This window comes from Bufo bufo, chromosome 11 (assembly GCF_905171765.1).
Source record: "Bufo bufo chromosome 11, aBufBuf1.1, whole genome shotgun sequence".
In the NCBI taxonomy this organism is placed as follows: domain Eukaryota; kingdom Metazoa; phylum Chordata; class Amphibia; order Anura; family Bufonidae; genus Bufo; species Bufo bufo.
Window position 1 is genome coordinate 8440602 of NC_053399.1, and position 20403 is coordinate 8461004.

At 48.7% G+C, this 20403-nt stretch overlaps 1 protein-coding gene across 2 annotated transcripts in view; it reads left to right on the forward strand.

Moving 5' to 3' along the window:
• Positions 1-17451, forward strand: part of SETD3 (SET domain containing 3, actin histidine methyltransferase) — a 37684-nt gene extending 20233 nt beyond the window's left edge. For both annotated transcript variants that reach the window (XM_040412535.1, XM_040412534.1), the window contains exons 8-14: positions 5992-6050; positions 7488-7602; positions 8939-9013; positions 10484-10650; positions 11925-12010; positions 13612-13772; positions 15566-17451. In XM_040412535.1, the coding sequence (XP_040268469.1) occupies positions 5992-6050; positions 7488-7602; positions 8939-9013; positions 10484-10650; positions 11925-12010; positions 13612-13772; positions 15566-15976 (1074 nt within the window). In that variant the 3' untranslated portion in view covers positions 15977-17451. The remainder of the gene's footprint in view (positions 1-5991; positions 6051-7487; positions 7603-8938; positions 9014-10483; positions 10651-11924; positions 12011-13611; positions 13773-15565) is intronic.
• The last annotated feature ends 2952 nt before the right edge of the window (positions 17452-20403 follow it).

Genomic DNA, 20403 nt, shown 5'->3' on the forward strand with positions numbered 1-20403 from the left:
TATGTATAATGCAGGGAAATGCAGCACTGTGCCACTAGAGGGCAGTAGAATGACGCCGCTGAGCCTGCAGAGTACAAATCCCCGTTACACCGCGCCCCCCCCCCCCCCCCCCCCCCCGCAGAAGAAATTCTTCTCGACAATAGTTTCCAGGTATAAAAGCATTTATCATATTTTATCATTTCTCCGCTGCATATTAAGATTTCATCTATTTACTCTGCTGTGGATTGATATTTACAAGTCATATGAGGCATCTCCTGCCTCCAGCACATTGCAAATACACCATGCGAGTATAGATTTAATCTCTGAGACCCCGCTGATTGAGGGGTCACCCCCCCCCCCCCAGGAGGACCAGGGACTGGGTTCTCTCCCCTTGCAGCATAGCTCCTTGTCGACTGACAGGGTGCACTAATTCTCCAACATGGAAGGCGCTCTTTGTAGTTACCCCGCTCTGACTAATAGGGGGACCCGACCTCCCTGAAGACCACCCGGTATTTGACCAGTATCACACCTTGCTAATATATTGCATTTCATTGACTGTAATTCTGGGGGATGTATGCCTCTGGCTCTGCGGGGGGAAAACGTCCGTGCAAAGCAGACGCGCTGTCAGGTCTTCATGGTCATTTTTCAACCACTTGTGCATCCGTTTTCTGTCCGTCTGTCCGTATTTAATGGCAGTTTTGTATCAGTTTTCTATGGCCGTTAAAAATGGCCAGGAAAAACGGATGAATTAAGTTGGCTTTTATTTTTTTTTATAGATAAAGACCCCCAACCCCTGCAGTGCCCTCGCTACACATAATGTCCCCCAGCAGTAATAATGCCCCCCATAGTGGCCCCAAGAATTAGGAATGTTTCCCATAGTGGCCCCAAGAATTAGGAATATTTCCCATAGTGGCCCCAAGAATTAGGAATGTTTTCCATAGTGGCCCCAAGAATTAGGAAGATCTCCCATAGTGGCCCCAAGAATTAGTAATGTCTGCCAGAGTGGACCCAAGAATTAGTAATGTCCCCCACAGTGGCCCCAAGAGTTAGTAATGTCCCCCACAGTGGCCCCAAGAGTTAGTAATGTCCCCCACAGTGGCCCCAAGAGTTAGTAATGTCCCCCACAGTGGCCCCAAGAGTTAGTAATGTCCCCCACAGTGGCCCCAACAGTTAGTAATGTCCCCCACAGTGGCCCCAAGAATTAGTAATGTCCCCCACAGTGGCCCCAAGAGTTAGTAATGTCCCCCCTTAGTGGCGCCCGGCTATAATGTTTTGCTTTAGCAAAAATTTTTAAAAAAATACTCGCCTCCTCAGTCGCTCCTCACTTGATTGTGCTAATCCTTCGGCAGGACCTTTTCAAAGACACCATGAGCGCGTGGTGACGTCATCACGCTGAGCGCAGGTCCTTTTCAATCAAGAGACGAGCGATTGCCGCTAAGTGGATGAGGTGAGTATTTTTTCACAGCCGTTACGGGTGCACTGATGTTGGGGTGCTTCTGGTGCGTTAAAAAAAACGAATATGTGAATAGCCCCATAGACCTTCATTGGTGCTGAAAACGGTCGTGGGATAGCGGTTTCTCGCGGCCATTTTTAACTGTCGTGTGCTTGTAGCCTTAGACGAGCTGGGATCAGGCGAAAGACAGAGCGATGGGAGCCGAGCACTGATAGCACTGACTAGTGGATGTTTCAGCGGTCAGCCAGCTGTTGTGAGACTACAACTCCCAGCATGCACACTTGCTCAGAACTTTCATAGAAGGGCATGGAGTCTGCTGGGAGATGTAGTTTCACACCAGCTGGAGGTTGCTGACCCCTTTTTAATCTTGCGCCTCGGAGGACCCGGGAATGTCAGAGTAATTTTACAGTACGAGACGGTTTAATTCGCCTTGCGGTTGAGCGCATTAATATGCAGGATGCCTCCGGGCTGTGACTTATGTGCCGCCACTCACCCTGTGACCAGTCAGTACTCTCCCAGGATCGCCCGAGTCCTCGCTCCCTGTCTATTTATCGAAGGAAAATATTTGATATTGACAGAAGCCATGTGCAGGAGGTTCGGTGTACACTTCTCAGCGCTCCGTGTCCTGCAGTCAGGAATTAATTCAGGTCACTGGAAACTTCCAGCAATTCCTTATAGAGGGATCGCCGGGCATCGCCTGCTATGTTGGGCGAGTGCTAAAAACATGTAGTATATGGCCATAGACTAAGAGATCCTTTTACACAGCCCAAGGCAAGGCCATAACGAGCGCCAGATGAATTAAAGGGGTTCTGTCCCCACAATAAACCCATCACACCTGAGACATGCGGGCTCGACAGTTGACATCATGGTCTTGGTCCCATCTTCCCAGTTGCACCCAATTCTTGAGAAAATTGATGTATTACGATATGCAAATAAGCCCCTAGGAGCAACGAAGGTAGTGCTGTTGCTCCTAGAGGACACTGCCCTTCATGCCACGCCTCCCCACCACTGACTGACCAGGTCTGGCAGTGAAGATGTACTCGCACCTGGCCCTGAAGTCTCACGGGAGCTCATTCTGTGATGGAGAAGCCTCCCCCCTGTACTGCGCAAGTGCTGAACAAGCTCCCGCGAGATTGCAGGGCCAGGCGTGAGTACATCATCAGTGCTTGGCCCAGTCGGGGGGAGGGGCAGTGAGCTGAGCAACAAGGTGCAACGATGCCACCCTTATTGCTCCTAGGACCTAATTTGCATATTATAAAACATCAGTTTTCTCAAGGATGAGAGGCCACGATGTCCAACTGTCACGTGCACGTGTCTCAGATGAGACCGTTTTATTGCAACGTATCTGATGACATCTTTAGGATAATTGCCTGAAAGCACAGCAGTATGAACGTCATGGCTGTTGCAGAATATCGCCACGAGCTGCTCCCCATTAGGACCGACTGTGGGATCCCGATGCAGAGCCATAACGAGCGCCGATTGACGATATGACAGTCTGATCGGAGACTGACATTCTCCAGCTCCATTTTTCCCTCAACCTTTGAAATTTGGTATTTTCTGAGAGTTTTGTCACAGTGACCTGTCAGAAGATAAGGAGTTAAACAATAAAGTCAGCTCTGCTACATGATGTGTGTACAGATAGATTCAATCTGTGGTTCTGCGCCATTACCCATCCCCCGTCCTTGCACATATGGTCTGCGTGTGTTGGCCGTAGCCCTCATGTTCACCCAGTAACTCGTTACAGAGAGCAGATAGATCTGTGCTGTATAAATTATTTACGGGCGCACTACACCCCGGACCTATTCCCGCCAGGCTCCGCGTGCATTACCGCCTCTGGGTGCAGCGATGCTCATTTCTCCTCTATCGAGAGAGATGCCACTAATTGCGTCCATCATCCCGGCGTGTCGGCCATCGCAGTCCTACTGGTTGGTATCAGTTCACACAGTAATACTAGTACCAGTAGGGCAGCGGTAAAGCCATTGTAATAAGTAGGTTTTGCTAATTACCTGTTTATCTGGCCTAAATGTTACTCCCATCATATCCTGGGAGGAACTGACCCCCGTGCTCATTGTCGCCCCCTGCTGGTTAATGCATTTTATATGAGCTGGGTGCAAAGGGAAGACAAACTGCTCTGTCTCGCCATAGTGGTTGCCCCTTCTAGTCACCGCATTGGTCCCATATAGAATTGTTTTCGTACATGGCTGGAGTCCTCGCTTGACGCCATTGTCCTGCCGTCTTCATTTAGTCTCTCTTTTTTTTGCGGCCGATTAACCGATGGTTTTCACCACGACGTAACTGTGCAAGCTTACAGCAGCAGCCTGACCTTAGATGGGCTGTCGGAGCGTGTGGTGCTTAAACCGTGACCTCCAGCATGCTCTCTCTGCTGGGAGTCGTAGTTTCACAGGAGCTAATGGGTTAAGTCTTCGGGGAGGATAATCTAGTAGCTGCGGAATGAAAACATTTTGGGAGGGTGGCAAGGAGGGGGTGGGAGAAGAAGCCATGGACATCTCCCACCCAGTTGGCAGTCTTGCAGGGTATAATTTTCCTCAAATTGCTCGCTGAGCCGAGGCTTTTGTTTTATAATTGATTTCTAGTTTGAGCCACTTTTGCCGCGTCCCCTCCTGTCCGGTGCACGGTGCCAGCGCGCACATTACAGTGAGGGATGATGAATTACCTCGCACTCCACATGCTAACGCCGTCCTTCCGCGCGTCACATCTCCTCTCAGCCGGGCACAAGTGTTTGATTACATTCTGCGACGTAACAAGAGTGCAGCGGTCGCCATCAAAGACCGTAATACGTGGAGAGACGGCAGAGACAAACATTTATAGTTTAGTATTCAATCTATTTCTGTTCTCTGCCATTTTGTTCGGGGAACCCCTAACAGAGCGCTTTATGGTGACCTCAGAGGATTCCCTCATGAAGGAAGGGAAACGGCAGACATTTTGTGTGGAGAACCCCTAACAGAGGACGATATAGTGATGTCAGAGGGTTTCCTCATGAAGGAAGGGAAACAGCAGCCATTTTATGTGGATAACCCCTGTCGGTGAGCTTTATAGTGATGTCAAAGGGTTCCCTCATGAGGGATAGAAAATGGCAGCCATTTTGTGTGGTAACCCCTAACTCAGGGGTCAACAACCTTCGGCACTCCAGCTGTTGTGAAACTACAATTCCCAGCATGCTCTATTCACTTCTATGAGAGTTCTGAGAAGAGCAGAGAAAGTACGCATGCTGGGAGTTGTAGTTTCACAACAGCTGGAGTGCCAGAGGTTGCCTACTCCTGCCCTAACAGAACGCTTTATGATGACATCAGAGGGTTCCCTCGTGACGGCAGCCATTTTGTGAACAGTCTTGTAGGGAACAATGAGTCACATTCATTAAACTGACTAAAACTGTCTTTCTTGCCCATGGCAACCAATCACAGAGCAGATTTCATGTCCTGTAGTGCTCTTGAAAAATGTAAGCTGCGCTGTGATTGGTCGCAATGCATTTTTCTTTCAGGGCAGTTTCCTAAATCTGCCCCAGCGTGTGGTAAATGAGGCCAAAGACGTTTTCTACTCATGAGCTGCGTCCTGCGATCACATGACTGATTACATGATTTAGGGCAAGGGGTAGATGGACGTAACTCATGCCTGCAAATTGCCTGTCCACAGTCTCTCCTACAATCGCCCCCCACCTCAAATGACCAATAACTGTCCCTTATAAAGTGAATTGGTGTAAACTTCGCCCACTTCAGGTTGCAGAACTGTCTTGAAAAAAAATATCAAAAGTGATGTAATGCGAATCGGAAAAACCCTGACCATGTGTATGCGGCCTGAAGTGAAAAGTGCCCCAAATTGTAATAGGCACCAAATAAGCACAGACCATAGGAAAACTGTGTCTGGTCATCACTGTCCAGTCCTCAAGGGGTTACTGTTCAGTGGCGACTTTTGGGCACTTTTGAGTGGTGGGGGGCCTACTATACACACATAGCAACCCATCAGAATGCAGTGCCCTGGTTGGTTGCTAGGATACACTGGGACATTGCTTATAGCAACCAATCAGGCAACTGCTTTCATTTTCCAAACGGCTTCTGAGATATGAGAGCTGTGATCTGATTGGTCACTATGGACAAACCCTACTTTTTTTCTTTTTTTTTCTTGGTAAATCTCGGCAGAACGGGTGTCGAAACTGGAAATTAAAATTTTCTGAGGAAGGAAAAGGAAAAAAACTCTGTGTGAAACATTTGTTTAGAGAGTGAAATGCCTAATTAATTCCTGCTTCCCGGCTGACGTGTATAAATGATGGCCGCTTTCCTGTCCGCAGCGTCCACCTTATTGTGAAACCTGCGCTGCCTGCGAGTTCTGTCTCAGGATCCGGAGACGCAGATTAATGGAACCTGCTGGGCACAACAAATTAAGCTGACATTGATATATGAGGACATAATGGCACCATGATCCTGGCCTAACGTTCCGGGCACCTCCTGTTTCATCCGACTCTTGTTAAGAAGCTAAATTATGAAATTCTGCGTAGCCATTTCTGACGAGTTTTTCTTTTCTCTTTTGTGTCCCTTTAATCGCAGACCCATCCCAGTGCCAGTAAGCTGCCCCTAAAGGACGCGTTCACATTTGATGACTACAGGTTGGTTATTTATTATGTATGTTACTCCTGTACAGCTAAAGCCGCTCTGCGGTATAATGAGCCGGTCGTGCCGTGGTATTTCGTCGGCCGTGCGCCTCTTCAGATCCATATAGCGCAAATAGCTATGTGTGTAATGGAGGAGTCAAAGGGGCTAAGTTCCCGAGCTTGGGGGACAGTTTTCAGGCAGCGCACAAAGCAGAGAAAATGCTCGAGAGACAAAGTCATTAGACTCGTGTTCTGCTGGTAAGTCGTCCTGACAGTAAGAAGTCAGGGTGATACGAAGACACAGAGGGAATACAGCCTGGGAAATAGTCGGGAATATAGCCCGGGGTACAGCTGTGGCTATAGCCGGGGGTACGGCTGGGGCTATAGCCGGGGGTACGGCTGGGGCTATAGCCGGGGGTACGGCTGGGGCTATAGCCGGGGGTACGGCTGTGGCTATAGCCGGGGGTACGGCTGGGGCTATAGCCGGGGGTACGGCTGGGGCTATAGCCGGGGGTACGGCTGTGGCTATAGCCGGGGGTACGGCTGTGGCTATAGCCGGGGGTACGGCTGGGGCTATAGCCGGGGGTACGGCTGGGGCTATAGCCGGGGGTACGGCTGGGGCTATAGCCGGGGGTACGGCTGGGGCTATAGCCGGGGGTACGGCTGGGGCTATAGCCGGGGGGGGGGGTACAGCTGGGGATATATTGGGGGGAAGGGGGGGGTACAGCTGGGGATATAGCCGTGGGGGGACAGCTGGGGATATAGCCGTGGGGGGACAGCTGGGGATATAGCCGTGGGGGGACAGCTGGGGATACAGCCGTGGGGGGACAGCTGGGGATACAGCCGTGGGGGGACAGCTGGGGATACAGCCGTGGGGGGACAGCTGGGGATACAGCCGGGGGGGGACAGCTGGGGATACAGCCGTGGGGGGACAGCTGGGGATACAGCCGTGGGGGGACAGCTGGGGATACAGCCGTGGGGGGACAGCTGGGGATACAGCTGTGGGGGACAGTTGGGGATACAGCCGGGGATATAGCCGGTAATAGATAGATTAGATAGGTTTTGTTGCAAAAAATGAGAATATCTGTACATCCAGGAGGGGAGGTGATTATAATATATAAAATAAATGCAATTAATTAAACTAAAGCATTTTGGAAGGCCTTTCTGTTTTGGGGATGGGACAGAAGAGCTGAGGGTGCAGTATTTCCCCCCCTGTCGGCTCCTCCATCACTCAGGGATGTATTTTATTTATGGGCTGTATTTCCAGGGATAACTACAAAGCTCCACATCGCCCCCGGTGACTTATCAGCTGCCTACAGGCATTTGTAAATTCTGCGTTTCATAGCAGAACGCTCCGCCACCCCCCCCCCCCCCCCCCCATGTTATTCCGGCCTGGTCATAAAATACCTATGACCTCATATCGGCCCCGTGGGGGGTCTCTTCTGCCTACAGGTGGGCTGTATCATCCGTCATGACGAGACAGAATCAGATTCCCACCGAGGATGGATCTCGGGTTACCCTGGCCCTGATTCCACTGTGGGACATGTGCAATCACACTAATGGCCTGGTAAGTGACTGAACACGTGAGCGGCATCGCACGGACGCTTTTTCTTCATTTCTTTAAAAATGCGCCAAAAAAAATCACCAGTAAATACGTTTGTCTCTTACGCTACATTTACATGACAGTGGGGGAAAAAAAACATGGATATTAAAATGGCAAAACAGGCTGATTTTAACGTCCGTTTTTTCACGGATACATTTCTGAAAAACGTCCATTGAAGACCCGTGGAACTGTATGGGGGCCGCCAGTCTGTAAAAACGGACAAAATAGGACATGGCTCATAAAAAAATAATAAATGGTAGTGTGAATAGAACCATAGACGGATATGGTTCTGAAAATGGCGCTGCACGTCATGTCAACGTACCCTTAGTTAAATCCATTTCTAGGAAAGATGGCTGACAACCAATGAGACCAGCGTTACAGTTCCCAGCTAAGTTGTCACCCAGCTTTCCCATGTCCCTGCATACCTCTGCAGCCCGGACTGCTGGGTGGCAACCAGCAAAGACCCCCATTACAGCTGCCACAGGTGTTGTCATCCAGCTTTCCCAGGCTCCTGAGCAGCACAGCACCTGTGGGAGGTGCAATTGAGGGCCTTGTTGTTTGTCCCCAAGATTAAACCCCTTTAAGGCTGTATTCTCATTATCCCCTTTCAGCCATATTGTCGCTGCACAGAAGAGAGTTAGAGGTGGACGGACGCATCGCTAAATGACATTTGACAGCGTGCACGCAAAACTACGGACACCCTGCCAGGTGCAGCGCGTTATGTGCTGGAAGCCTCCAAATGGACCCTGTAATGTTCCCATAGGGTGCTCTTTCAGTCAGTGTGACCCACCTGCAATGTGGATAACTGAGGGTCCCGTCAGCCCCCCTCATATAGACCCTCCGCCTAGAGCAACCACGGCTTACCGCTCTTAGACTGCTCTGGAAAAGTGAAAGCTGCGTGCCGATAGGTTGCTATGGGCAACAAGCCCAGTTTACCATTAGACAGCTTTGATAAATGACTAGATTCCGGAAATGTGACCCCCGGCTGCACGTCAGGGCTGTAACGTTCGGAGCCGCACTCGGGCCCCTCACCGGACAGATAACCGTTCTCTCCCCAGACGGGTCTCCGGAAAGCAGGTGTCGGGCGAGAATCCAGTTTTGCCTCTAAATGCATAGCGTTTGTGATCCCTGGTAGGTGTCATGAAATATTCAGCGGCAAACCTGTCACGTCAGGTGGAGCGCTCGCACGTTGAATGGTTTTCATTAATGTTTTATGCCGTCTAAAGAGACAATCTCGCTCCAGGTGAAATAGCGTCTAATGAGTCGCAATCTTTATTCATTACTTCTCCCCCTCGCTTAGATAACTACCGGTTATAATCTGGAGGATGACCGCTGCGAGTGCGTGGCGTTGCAGGACTTTAAGGAAGGCGAGCAGGTAAGAGCCGTAGCTGAGGGCCGCTTGGCGGCGTCCACTGAGAGCCAAACCCGTTCGATCGGCCGCCATATTGGCTTGTTAAAATACATCTACGTTACATTCTCCTGTGTCAGTCTAAGGCAGGGGTGCACAACCTTTTCTGGTTGGGGGCCACATTGTCAACCTGAACCAATTCCAAGGGCCGAAAATAAACTTTAAAGGTGTATTACCATGTGAAATACTATATTTATGGCATATTGAACATACAGTATATATCATAAATGTCTAGTTACTCTTCTAGTACTCCCATCTAATGGGACAATATATGAAAGATTCATGTGAGTAGCCACAAGACATAGACATACATGTTTGCTACCAGATGGTTGGGGGCCGCATAGAATGGTATTGAGGGCCGCATGTGGCCCCCGGGCCGCAGGTTGTGCACCCCTGGTCTAAGGGGTCCAGGACTGTAAACTGAATGGGTGGGCCAACTATCGGGTCGTCGGGGGTCCGACTCCCAGCTGATTGGTGGGGCCACAGCGCTCCAGGAAGTGCCATGTTCCCTTCACTTTTACCAGCCACAGCGCCATGCTTTTGGCGGTATTACAGCAGCTAAGCGAATGGGACAGAGCTTATGATGCCCAGCCACAAGCAAATACTATAGACCATTCATTTTGTAGTCCCGGAAAACCCCTTAAGACTCATCCCATACATGATACCTGGTTACCTCAATACAACAATTTAAAGGGGTTGTACAGAATTAGAAAAACATGGCTGCTTTCTTTCAATAACGGCGCCACTCTTGTCCACAGGTTGCGTGTGGTATTGCAGCTCGGCCTCATTCGCTGGACAGGTGTGGTACTGTTTCCAGAGGGAACCAGACATGTTTGTCTAGCTGTGGGAAACCCCTTTAAGCCGGTTCTGATTAAAAATGACCATTAAGACAGCCTGGTTGCTATGGAAACACTGCCTTTTATACTGCATACCCTGAGCAACCAGTCTGACACAGATTGCTTGGGGCACAGAAGGGACAGATGCCCTCGGCGGGGCCTGAACCAGACTTGTACAAACAGATTTTTTGGACAGAATCTCGTTAACCATATATATTTTGCTATTTATATATTTTTCTCATTTTGAGTGAACCCCCCGTCATTATCCCTGAGGCTGTGTAGACACAGGACATGGTGCCAGGAACGTGCGGGCAGATTACTGGGCAGCGCAGGCTCCCCTGTCCGTGTGTCTGGGCCGACACGAGGAGCCATCTATGGAGCGAATCTTCCAGCCCGCTGCACATGAAGCGCGCAGTAACTTTTATGGGGTGGGAGGCAGATAATTGTTATTTTGCTATCACAGCCGGATAAGCAGAGCCGCGGGGAGCCCTCGATTAGACGCAGTCAGCACTGCAGAGAGATTTCAGCGCGAGGCTTTAGCCTTTTTTGTACCGTCTTGTTAAATCCCGACTCGTGTCCCGTTCTGTCTGTCCAAACCCAGATTTACATCTTTTATGGCACCCGCTCAAACGCCGAGTTTGTCATCCACAACGGATTCTTCTTCGAGAGTAATGCTCACGACCGGGTGAAGATCAAGCTGGGCGTCAGCAAGAGCGACAGGCTTTATGCCATGAAGGCCGAAGTCCTGGCACGAGCCGGCATACCTACGTGAGTACAAGGTGCAACTGCTGGTGGAGCAAGGCCAAGTTGTGTCTGGTGTAGCAGAGGTGGGTTTGTCATTTGCCACATCCAACCCCCGTATAGTGCCTAGTGACTACAGATGTAGCAGAGTTGAGTTTATCACTTGGCACAACACATTATGATAGGTTATCATTCATGTAGCAATGCAGGTTTATCACTTGCTGCGAAGCATTAGGTCAGGTTATCAGTTCATTTGCATAGGACTGCTAGTATTTTAAAGGGGTATCTCCTCCTAGGATATACTTTTACTTCATGGTTGTGGAGGGTCCAACTTTGGGGACCTCCCCCACGATCATTCTTTTTGTTCCTGCACAGCGACACCCCAGCCACACCCTGTACATTGAAGTGCACAGCCAGTGGGCCAGGAGACCATAGAAGGGGCGTCAGCGCTAAGCTGGGGCGGATTGGTGGGGGTCCCAGGGGTTCGACCCTCGCAGTTCATAAAGTGATGGCATATCCTAGCATATTTGCTGTCACTTTTTAAGATGGGGAATACCCCTTTAAATGGGTTTAGGATAATACCAGTGTCCTATTGTGGGACCCCCCACAGTCGACTTTTTGTCTGGCAACTTCAATAAACTAGTTATCAGTAAAGGAGCCACACAGGTATAAATGACAAAGTCAGCTCTGCTACATCTGTATCCATCAGGGGCTCTGTTATCACGATGACCTCCTGTGGATCCAGAATCGCCAAATTCAACAACATCTACATCCTTCCCAGCTTGAGGCTGCAGATTTGTGTAGGGGCTTTGATCTTGCTGATCTGGTTCCAGAATGGCGCACGTTGTCATCCGAATCTGTCAGTAGTGCAGCCTCAGGCTTTGGGCCTTTAGTTTCAAGTGATGAGATCTCAGGATAGAAGGAAGATAACGGGATGCGGATTTCACTTTTTTTTAATGTATATTAAAGGGCCTTTTAAATAGTTCCGTGATTTTCCTCACCAGAGCTGACCCTAATAATCCTATACTTCCGTTGTGTTCTCGCCTGGAGAATCCCCTCTGAAGAATACAATTAAGAGGTGCTGCACCTTTGGGATATGGATCGAGTGCGGGAAGCGTGTCCAAGATGTAATTAGCATATAGAGGATACTGCGGGCAATGCAATGAGCTGGGAAGATTCCAGTGTAACTAATGGCCTCCATTTATTTTGTAGACCCCCCTGTACTTACAGTATATACTGTATACGTGTTCCGATCGCTGTGTAAGGTCCTGGGTTGAGTTCCCCTTTATCTCTCTGCACAGGTCCAGTGTTTTTGCGTTGCACATCACTGAGCCTCCCATATCTGCTCAGCTTCTGGCTTTCCTCCGAGTCTTCTGTATGAGTGAAGGTACGATATATACAATATATATATATATGCATTAGAGACGGTAGTGCTGCACTGTTTCCCTTAGCCCTGCCCATAATGATTGGGCAGAGTGCTCATGAATCACTCCGCCTGACCATAAAGAGAACAGTGCACCAGTGGGCATCGACAGCTCCCTGCAGCCATCTTTATGAGCAGTGCAGGGAGGAAGCCTGGGACTGAACTGTCAGTGTGTGTACAGCCCGGAGAGGTGAGTAAAATCCGCTGCAGCAGGTATGCGGCATTAACCCTTACACTGCTCTCCACTAGGAGTCTTACTAATAACAACATGACTTCCCTAGACCGTCAGGGATACTTTTGATTAACCTAGTCTTCACTGTCCTAGACCACCGGGGATTCTGATATTAAACCCTTCACTGCTTAGACCCCTAGAAATATTGAACATTAACCCTTCTACTGCCCTAGATCACCAGGGATGCTGGCTTTAACTCCTAGACCATCAGAGATTCTGACATTAATCCCTTCAATGCCCTAGACCAGGGGTGGGCAATCCAGCTGTTGTGAAACTACAATTCCCAGCATGCTCCATTTATTTCTATGAGATTTCTGAGAAGAGCAGAGCAAGTATGCATGCTTGGAGTTGTAGTTTCACAACAGCTGGCGTGCCGCAGGTTGCCAACCCCAGCCCTACACCATTGGGAATATTGAAATCAACCCTTTTGCTCCCCTAGATCACCAGTGTTACTGGAATTAACCCCCTTTGCTGCTTCAGACCATGCAGGATACTGACGTTAACCCTTAAACTACCAGGCATTCTGACTTTCCTTTCAATGCCCTAGGAATATTGACATCAACCTTTTTACTGCCTTAAACCAGCAGCTGTGCTAACATTAACCCTTTTACTTCACTGGATCCCTAGGGATGCTTGCATTAAAGGGGTTATCTGAAGTAAATAAAAACTCAAGCAGCCCCTGTATATGTGCAGCACTGACGTAGTCTTCCTGGCTGCAGTGGTGACGTTCCGTGCACACAGGTCACCCTGCAGCCAACCACCGGCCTCAGCAGTTTGCGGAACGTCACTGCCGCAGCCAGGAAAACAAATAGCAGCGGTGGATGACCAGAACTCAGCGCAGGAAGAAGCGGGAGAGTAAAGGGGTAAGTATACCTTCTAATTGGTATTTTACCCCATGTGCAGGGGCTGACCGAGCTTTCATTTAACTCAATCAACCCCCTTAAATGACACAACCTTTTTATGTGGAATTGTGAAGGGCAGGACATATATATGCCACGATGTTTTGGGGTGCACCACTTGGGACAACTCTCCATAAGCCAGAGCACAAGGTCCCTAAGAAACAGCAGCTCTCCCTTTGACGGACGCGGCCGGTCTGTTTTATTACGTTAATTGTATTACTGCTGAGTGAATTGTTTGCTGAGGGCCTCGGGACCCTGAGCCATTGCCATCTATATCTATATATCAAGGGTTTGTTAGTTACCATTCTTTAATTGACAAAGGCCATGCTGGGGTTTGTAGTACTAGCGCAACATGAAGACGTCCTCCACGTAATCCCTTAGGAGCTCTGCTGCAGGTGATCTCATCGCTGACCTTTCATTTTATGTCTTTACAGAGGAGTTGAAAGAACACTTAATCGGAGACCACGCGATCGATAAGATCTTCACCTTGGGGAATAGCGAGTTTCCAGTGAGCTGGGACAATGAGATTAAGCTGTGGACCTTCCTGGAGGCGAGGGCTTCACTCCTGCTCAAAACCTACAGGACCACAGTGGAGGTACCGTCCGCTCACTGGGAAGAAGGGGTCATGGCGGCCATCGCCACAGCAGGCCCAAGAAGAAAGTCCTTAGCTTACAGATTTCTAACCTGTAGCTCGAAAGCTATTGAAAAACTACAACTCCCAGCATGCCCTGACTGCCGCAGACTTTTAGGGCATGCTGAGAGTTGTAGTTTTGCAACAGTTGGAGAGCCACAGATTGGAGATCAGCGTGGTAGTCAGGTCCTGTAATCTGTGACCGTGCAAGACGCTTTGTATAGCCATGTGATGCATCTTAGGCTAGGTTCACATCTTTAAAGGCCCTGGGAACATAACGTGGCCCAGAAAAAACCCGAAATGTCCCTCTTTTGTAGCCGTGTCCAAACTGACAGGAGGCAGGGCCAACACAAATAGGTGAGGCCAGCAATACTATATTATACTATATATTATACCACCCCAGCAGAGCCAACTACCACACTGCATCACAAGGTACTGCCCTAGCATCAGAATATACTGCCCCTCTGTGGTGGCCAGTGCCCGCAGTTGATTCAAGATGGCGATACAGTTGAATTCAAGAGAGGAGTGTGAAATCATTACTTACCTGGCTGACGGCCGCGAGGATAGCTCAGGTGGCCCCCTGGGCATCAGCCCACAAGGAAGTTGCCCCGTAAGGTATACTATGGCCAGTCTGCCCCTGTTTAAAGGGTTTGGCCCATCTCTAGAACAGGAAATCAGTGTCAGATCGGTGCGGTTGTCTCCTCTGGAACACACCCCTAAAATGAAGGACCGCACACTGCGCATACACGGCGTGCGCTCAACTCACTAATACTGGGAGTTCCAGAAATGGTTGGGCGGGCGCACTCGGCTATACTGGGACCTCCGATAGAAGTGAATGGAGAGCGCACGGCTCGTGCACAGCAGCCTCTCCATTCACAGCTATGAGCTTGCCGGAAATGGCCAATCCATCGCTCGGCTATTTCCAGCAGTCCCTTAGGGGTGAATGCAGGGTGGCTGGACTTGCGGGTTGCACTCTACTTTACTTGGGGGGGACCTGTTCTGGAGATAGGAGCGGGTCCCAGAGGCGGCATCTGCACCTATCTGACATATGATGGCATATCCAAGCGATGGGATAGAAATATCGAATAGACAGCGCATATGTGAACGTAGTCCAAGGACATTTGAAGAAATCCTTGACGGGCTGAAGTCCTCGAGTTGTCTCTCAAACTTTTTGAGGTTCTCTTCAGCCACTTCTTAGATGTACCTATAGGAAAGGAAAGCTGGGTGAGCGCTATTATGGCTGCCATTACAGCTCTATCAGGGGTTGTCCCCATCTGTGCTGACAGATACTGATGCCATATTCTGGTGAGATTCCATTAGTGGGAAAACGCTTTTTAAAGGACGGTCTCATTAGAGACTGCACCTTTCACAGCGCGGCTGCCAGGGTGATCCGTTTTGTCCTCTGCAGTGGGAATATAGTAATACATATCGGCCATTCAGATGACTCTATGATGTCGATATGTCCTATGCCTTGACGTGGCTGTTTATTAAATACTTGTGCTATTCCTCTATTATTCCTCCTTGTCATTCACATGGTTAGTAGGGCATGTCTCTACACTGACACTGTTCAGTCAGTGCCTTCTTGGTAACGCCCAGTTTTTTAATTGATTCATACATTTCCAGGAGGAATAAGGAACAGCACACTGTTGAGTTGCTCCAGATTTGGCTAATATGTAGGCGTACGAGCATTCATTAAGCAGACATCACAAGTGTTGAGCTCCTTGTTCCTGAATTCTCACGTTTCTCCCCAATCGCAGGACGATAAGCAGCTCCTGGACAGCGGCGACCTCTCGCTACACGCAGCCATGGGCATCAAGCTGCGCCTCGTAGAGAAAGAAATTTTGGAGAAAGCCGTAAAAAGCGCCTCAGATAACCGCAAGCTATACACCAAGCGCCTGGAGGACGGAGACCCGCTGCCCAAATACGAGGAGAGCAACATCACCTTCCTGGAGAACGCCGCGTCCGACACCAAACTTCCTCTGGTCCTGAGAAACCTCGATGATGAAGAGGCAGAAGCCAGCGAGCTGAAAAGGCAGGAGACCCTCACCATCACCGAGATCACTGAAAACGGCTTCCTGAATGGAAAGGACTCTCTGTACAACGGGACCAAGACTGAGAGCGACAGCGCCCTGGCAGAGGACGACGACGCCACCAGCCATGCCAAATAACGTCACCGCGCAAGGCGGTCAGGAGGCAAAAGTGCAATTGTGAACTGGTCTGGACTTGTAAAGGAGAAGAGCGGAGGTTCCTGACACCGTGCGCCTGCGTCGCTGTCTTCCCCTTGTGTCCGCAGGAGGAGACGTTGCTGCTTCCGTGTTTTTTTGTTTTTTTTTTGTTTGTTTTTTATGTTGACTTTAACTTTTTAGAGGAAGAGTAGGCAACGATCGCTGAACAGCAAGATGGCGGAAATGAATTCTCATGCCCGGGGCCGGTAGTTGCCAAATCGTGAAGCTTTGTCTTCAGAGCAGACATTGATGCTCCGATCATTAATAATAATAATATTTGGTTATTTCATTATTATTTTTTTTAATTCCACGTTTACCAATGTTGGTACTAACTGCCCCTTGTTAGAGAGGGTTTACCCCCAAAATCCAAAAAATAAGGAAACCGCCAATAACTAAAAGTCCTAAAATTGCCCTTTTCAAGCTGATAAAGTCCTCTTCAGTGCGTCTTATTTATATCTGGGTGACGACCAATATGGCTGCCGGGTAGTAACCCAGCATTTCCAGGGCCCTGAATGGCTGCCATTGATAAATACCCTAAAAATCGCCTCACAAGTAAGCGGATTTACCATTCAGGACTCCAGTAAAGCTGGGTGATGACCGGTGACGGAGGCCATTTTGGTCGTCGCTAGCCTTTCCCAGAAACCGATATGACTAAGATTTACAGCATTTTACCTTGAGGAGGTTGCACAGGATTAGATGACTGTTCTCTTCCATAAACAGCGCCACCCCTGTCCATAGACGGTCTCTGGTATTGCAGTTCAGCTCCCTGAATGAAATAGGGCTGAGCTGCACTACTACACAGCCTCTGGCGCTGGTTTTTGGAAGAGAACGGGCATTTTTTTTACAATCCCTTTTTTTGTAAGAGGTTAGAAAATCATGGCTGCTTTCTTCCAGACACAGCGCCAACACCTGGGCATGGCTGTGTCTGGTATTGCAGCTAAGCCCTATTCCCTTGAATGGGACTGGGCTGCAATACTAGATCCACCCCCTCTTACCGGACAAGATGGGCGCTGTTTCTGGAAGAAGGCAGCCATGTTTGTAGTCCGCCAGACTTCAGTTTCTCCGGTTTTGTACTTTGACTTTGATAACTATCAGACAAGGTAAAGTCCATTAGAAGAGGTTAATATATATGTGTAAATAGAAATCTATATTTTGAGACCCTCAGTCACATGACTAGTACCGCGCGCTCAGTCACTGGTAGTTCGGAGGATTACGGGTCCACACAAAAGCTTTAACCAGTTCAGTGTTGGAGGGGCTGAGAGGGAACGCCTCCGGAACTACAGGCAGGAAGCTGCTCCTATGTGGCGGCTTCTTGGCTCCTCTGGTTTTCACCATAGCTAGGACTTTGGACGGCTATGTCTATTTTTTTTTTTTTTTCTTTCCCTCTGAAGTCATCAATAAAAAAAAACGTGAATGATTTCTGCTGTTGGGTCATCATTTAAGAGCAAAGTATTGTGTTATTTCAGTGTAAGCATTGTGGCATCTGCAATGAATGGGGGTCAATGGTCAGAAGCGCGTCGATAGACCAATACAGGCTGCAGGATGTGACCGTACGAACCCACCCTCCAGGCATCAGAGAGGCAGCATACAGAGCCCGTGTGTGGGGTTACTGTTCTGCCTCTAGCAGTATAATACAGCAGTGATTAAGTCCCCTGCCTACTAATGACTCTGCTGACCCTGTCCTCTAAGAATGAGATGACTCTGCTGATCCTGTCCTCTAAGGATGAGATGACTCTGCTGACCCTGTCTTCTAAGGATGAGATGACTCTGCTGACCCTGTCTTCTAAGGATGAGATGACTCTGCTGACCCTGTCCTCTAATACAGTGTTTCCCAACCAGTGTGCCTCCAGCTGTTGCAAAACTACAACTCCCGGCATGCCCGGACAGCCTTTGGCTGTGCGGGCATGCTGGGAGTTGTAGTTTTGCAACAGCTGGAGGCACACTGGTTGGGAAACACTGCTCTAATAATATGACTCTGCTGACCATCTCCTCTAATGATGAGATGACTCTGCTGACCCTGTCTTCTAAGGATGAGATGACTCTGCTGACCCTGTCCTCTAATGATATGACTCTGCTGACCGTCTCCTCTAATGATGAGATGACTGCTGACCCTGCCCTCTATTGAGATGAGATGACTCTGCTGACCATGCCCTCTATTGGGATGAGACTGTTAACCCAGCCCCATTATAATGAGATGACAATGCTGACCCTGTCTCCTAAGGATGAAGTGACTCATGCTGACCCTACCCTCTAATGATGAACCTGTAATGATTAGATGACTGCAAGCCCTGTCCTCTAAGGATGAGAGAACTTTCTTGACCCTCCCTTGCAATGATGATATGACTCTGCTGACCTTGTCCTCTAATGACATTAGACTGTTAACCCTGTCCTATAATGTTGAGATGACTGCAGACATTGCGGGAAAAGATGCGCGTGCGTTGCGGGAACATGCACAATTTTTTTCCCCGCGAGTGCAAAGCGTTTTAATGCGTTTTGCATGCTCGTGAGAAAAATCGGCATGCTTGGTACCCAGACCGGAACCCGGACTTCTTCACAGAAGTTCAGGTTTGGGTTCAGTATTCTGTAAATTTTATTATTTCCCCTTATAAGGGAAAATAATGGCATTCTTTAATACAGATTGCGTAGTAGAAGGTCAATTGAGGGTTAAAAAAAATATATATATATTTCCCCTCCTCCAATTGATCGCGTAGCTGCCGGTCTCCTGTTCTTTCTTCAGGACCTATCAAAGGACCTGTGGTGACGTCACTGAGCTAATCACATGGTCCATCACATGATCCATCACCATGGTGATGGATCATGTGACGGACCATGTGATGAGCGCAGAGACGTCACCACAGGTCCTTTTCCTCCTTGACAGCAAAGAAGACGACAGAAGAGAAGCCGGGCTGCGCAAACAAATGGGTGAGGTAAGTTAAATCATCTCCTAGCAACCATGCGTGAAAATCACACCGCATCCGCACTTGCTTGTGATTTTCACGCAGCCCCATTCACTTCTATGGGGCCTGCGTTGCTTGAAAAACGCACAATATAGAGCATGCTGCGATTCTCGGCGCAATGCACAAGTGATGCGTGAAAATCACCGCTCATGTGCACAGCCCCATAGAAATGAATGGGTCCGGATTCAGTGCGGGTGCAATGCGTTCACCTCACGCATTGCACCCGCGCTGAAAACTTACCCGTGTGAAAGGGGCCTAAGAATGGGATGACTCTGCCCTCTAATGAGATGAGACTGTTAACCCACCCCCATTATAATGAGACGACTCTGGTGAATTTGATACAACTCCCAACCATGCTTTCTAATGATTATGACCTGACTCTGCTGACCATGTCCAAGTCTATACAATAAAGCTGTAAATGAGCTGCAGAAAAACGAGACATGTCAGCCTATTATACATGCTTCAGTAGTCATTTTATATGGGTAGATACATTAGGCAGGGTTATGTCTGTTTGTTGGGGTTTTTCTTTCATAGTCGAAGCCAATGTGGCTGTTCAATCTCGGCGGATGAATTATAAGGTGGATCCTTCCCTTTATTCCTGGCACAGAATAAAGCTCTTTGTACATTGCTGTCATACTTCCAGAGGTCTACTTACTTGGTCATTAGTTTTATACCTGTGGTGGCATTGACAGTTCAGTTGGTTAATAAAGGTCACGTCGTCCCCATTCCGTCCCCGGCGCAGAGAATAATGTGGCGCAAGCGCTGCTGCTACATGCACTTTACTGTCAGAATAGATGTGATGGAGAAGAATGAAAATTGCACTTCTAGTCCTGAATAAATGGAATTTATTATATGAGTTCTGTATGTGAGTGAGTGGAAGGGTCCTACATACCGTCGTGGCCAAAAGTTTTGAGAATGACACAAATATTAGTTTTCACAAAGTTTGCTGCTAAACTGCTTTTAGATCTTTGTTTCAGTTGTTTCTGTGATGTAGTGAAATATAATTACACGCACTTCATACGTTTCAAAGGCTTTTATCGACAATTACATGACATTTATGCAAAGAGTCAGTATTTGCAGTGTTGGCCCTTCTTTTTCAGGACCTCTGCAATCCGACTGCGCATGCTCTCAATCACCTTCTGGGCCAATTCCTGACTGATAGCAACCCACTCTTTCATCATCACTTCTTGGAGTTTGTCAGAATTAGTGGGTTTTTGTTTGTCCACCCGCCTCTTGAGGATTGACCACAAGTTCTCAATGGGATTAAGATCTGGGGAGTTTCCAGGCCATGGACCCAAAATGTCAACGTTTTGGTCCCCGAGCCACTTAGTCATCACTTTTGCCTTATGGCACGGTGCTCCATCGTGCTGGAAATGCATTGTTCTTCACCAAACTGTTGTTGGATTGTTGGAA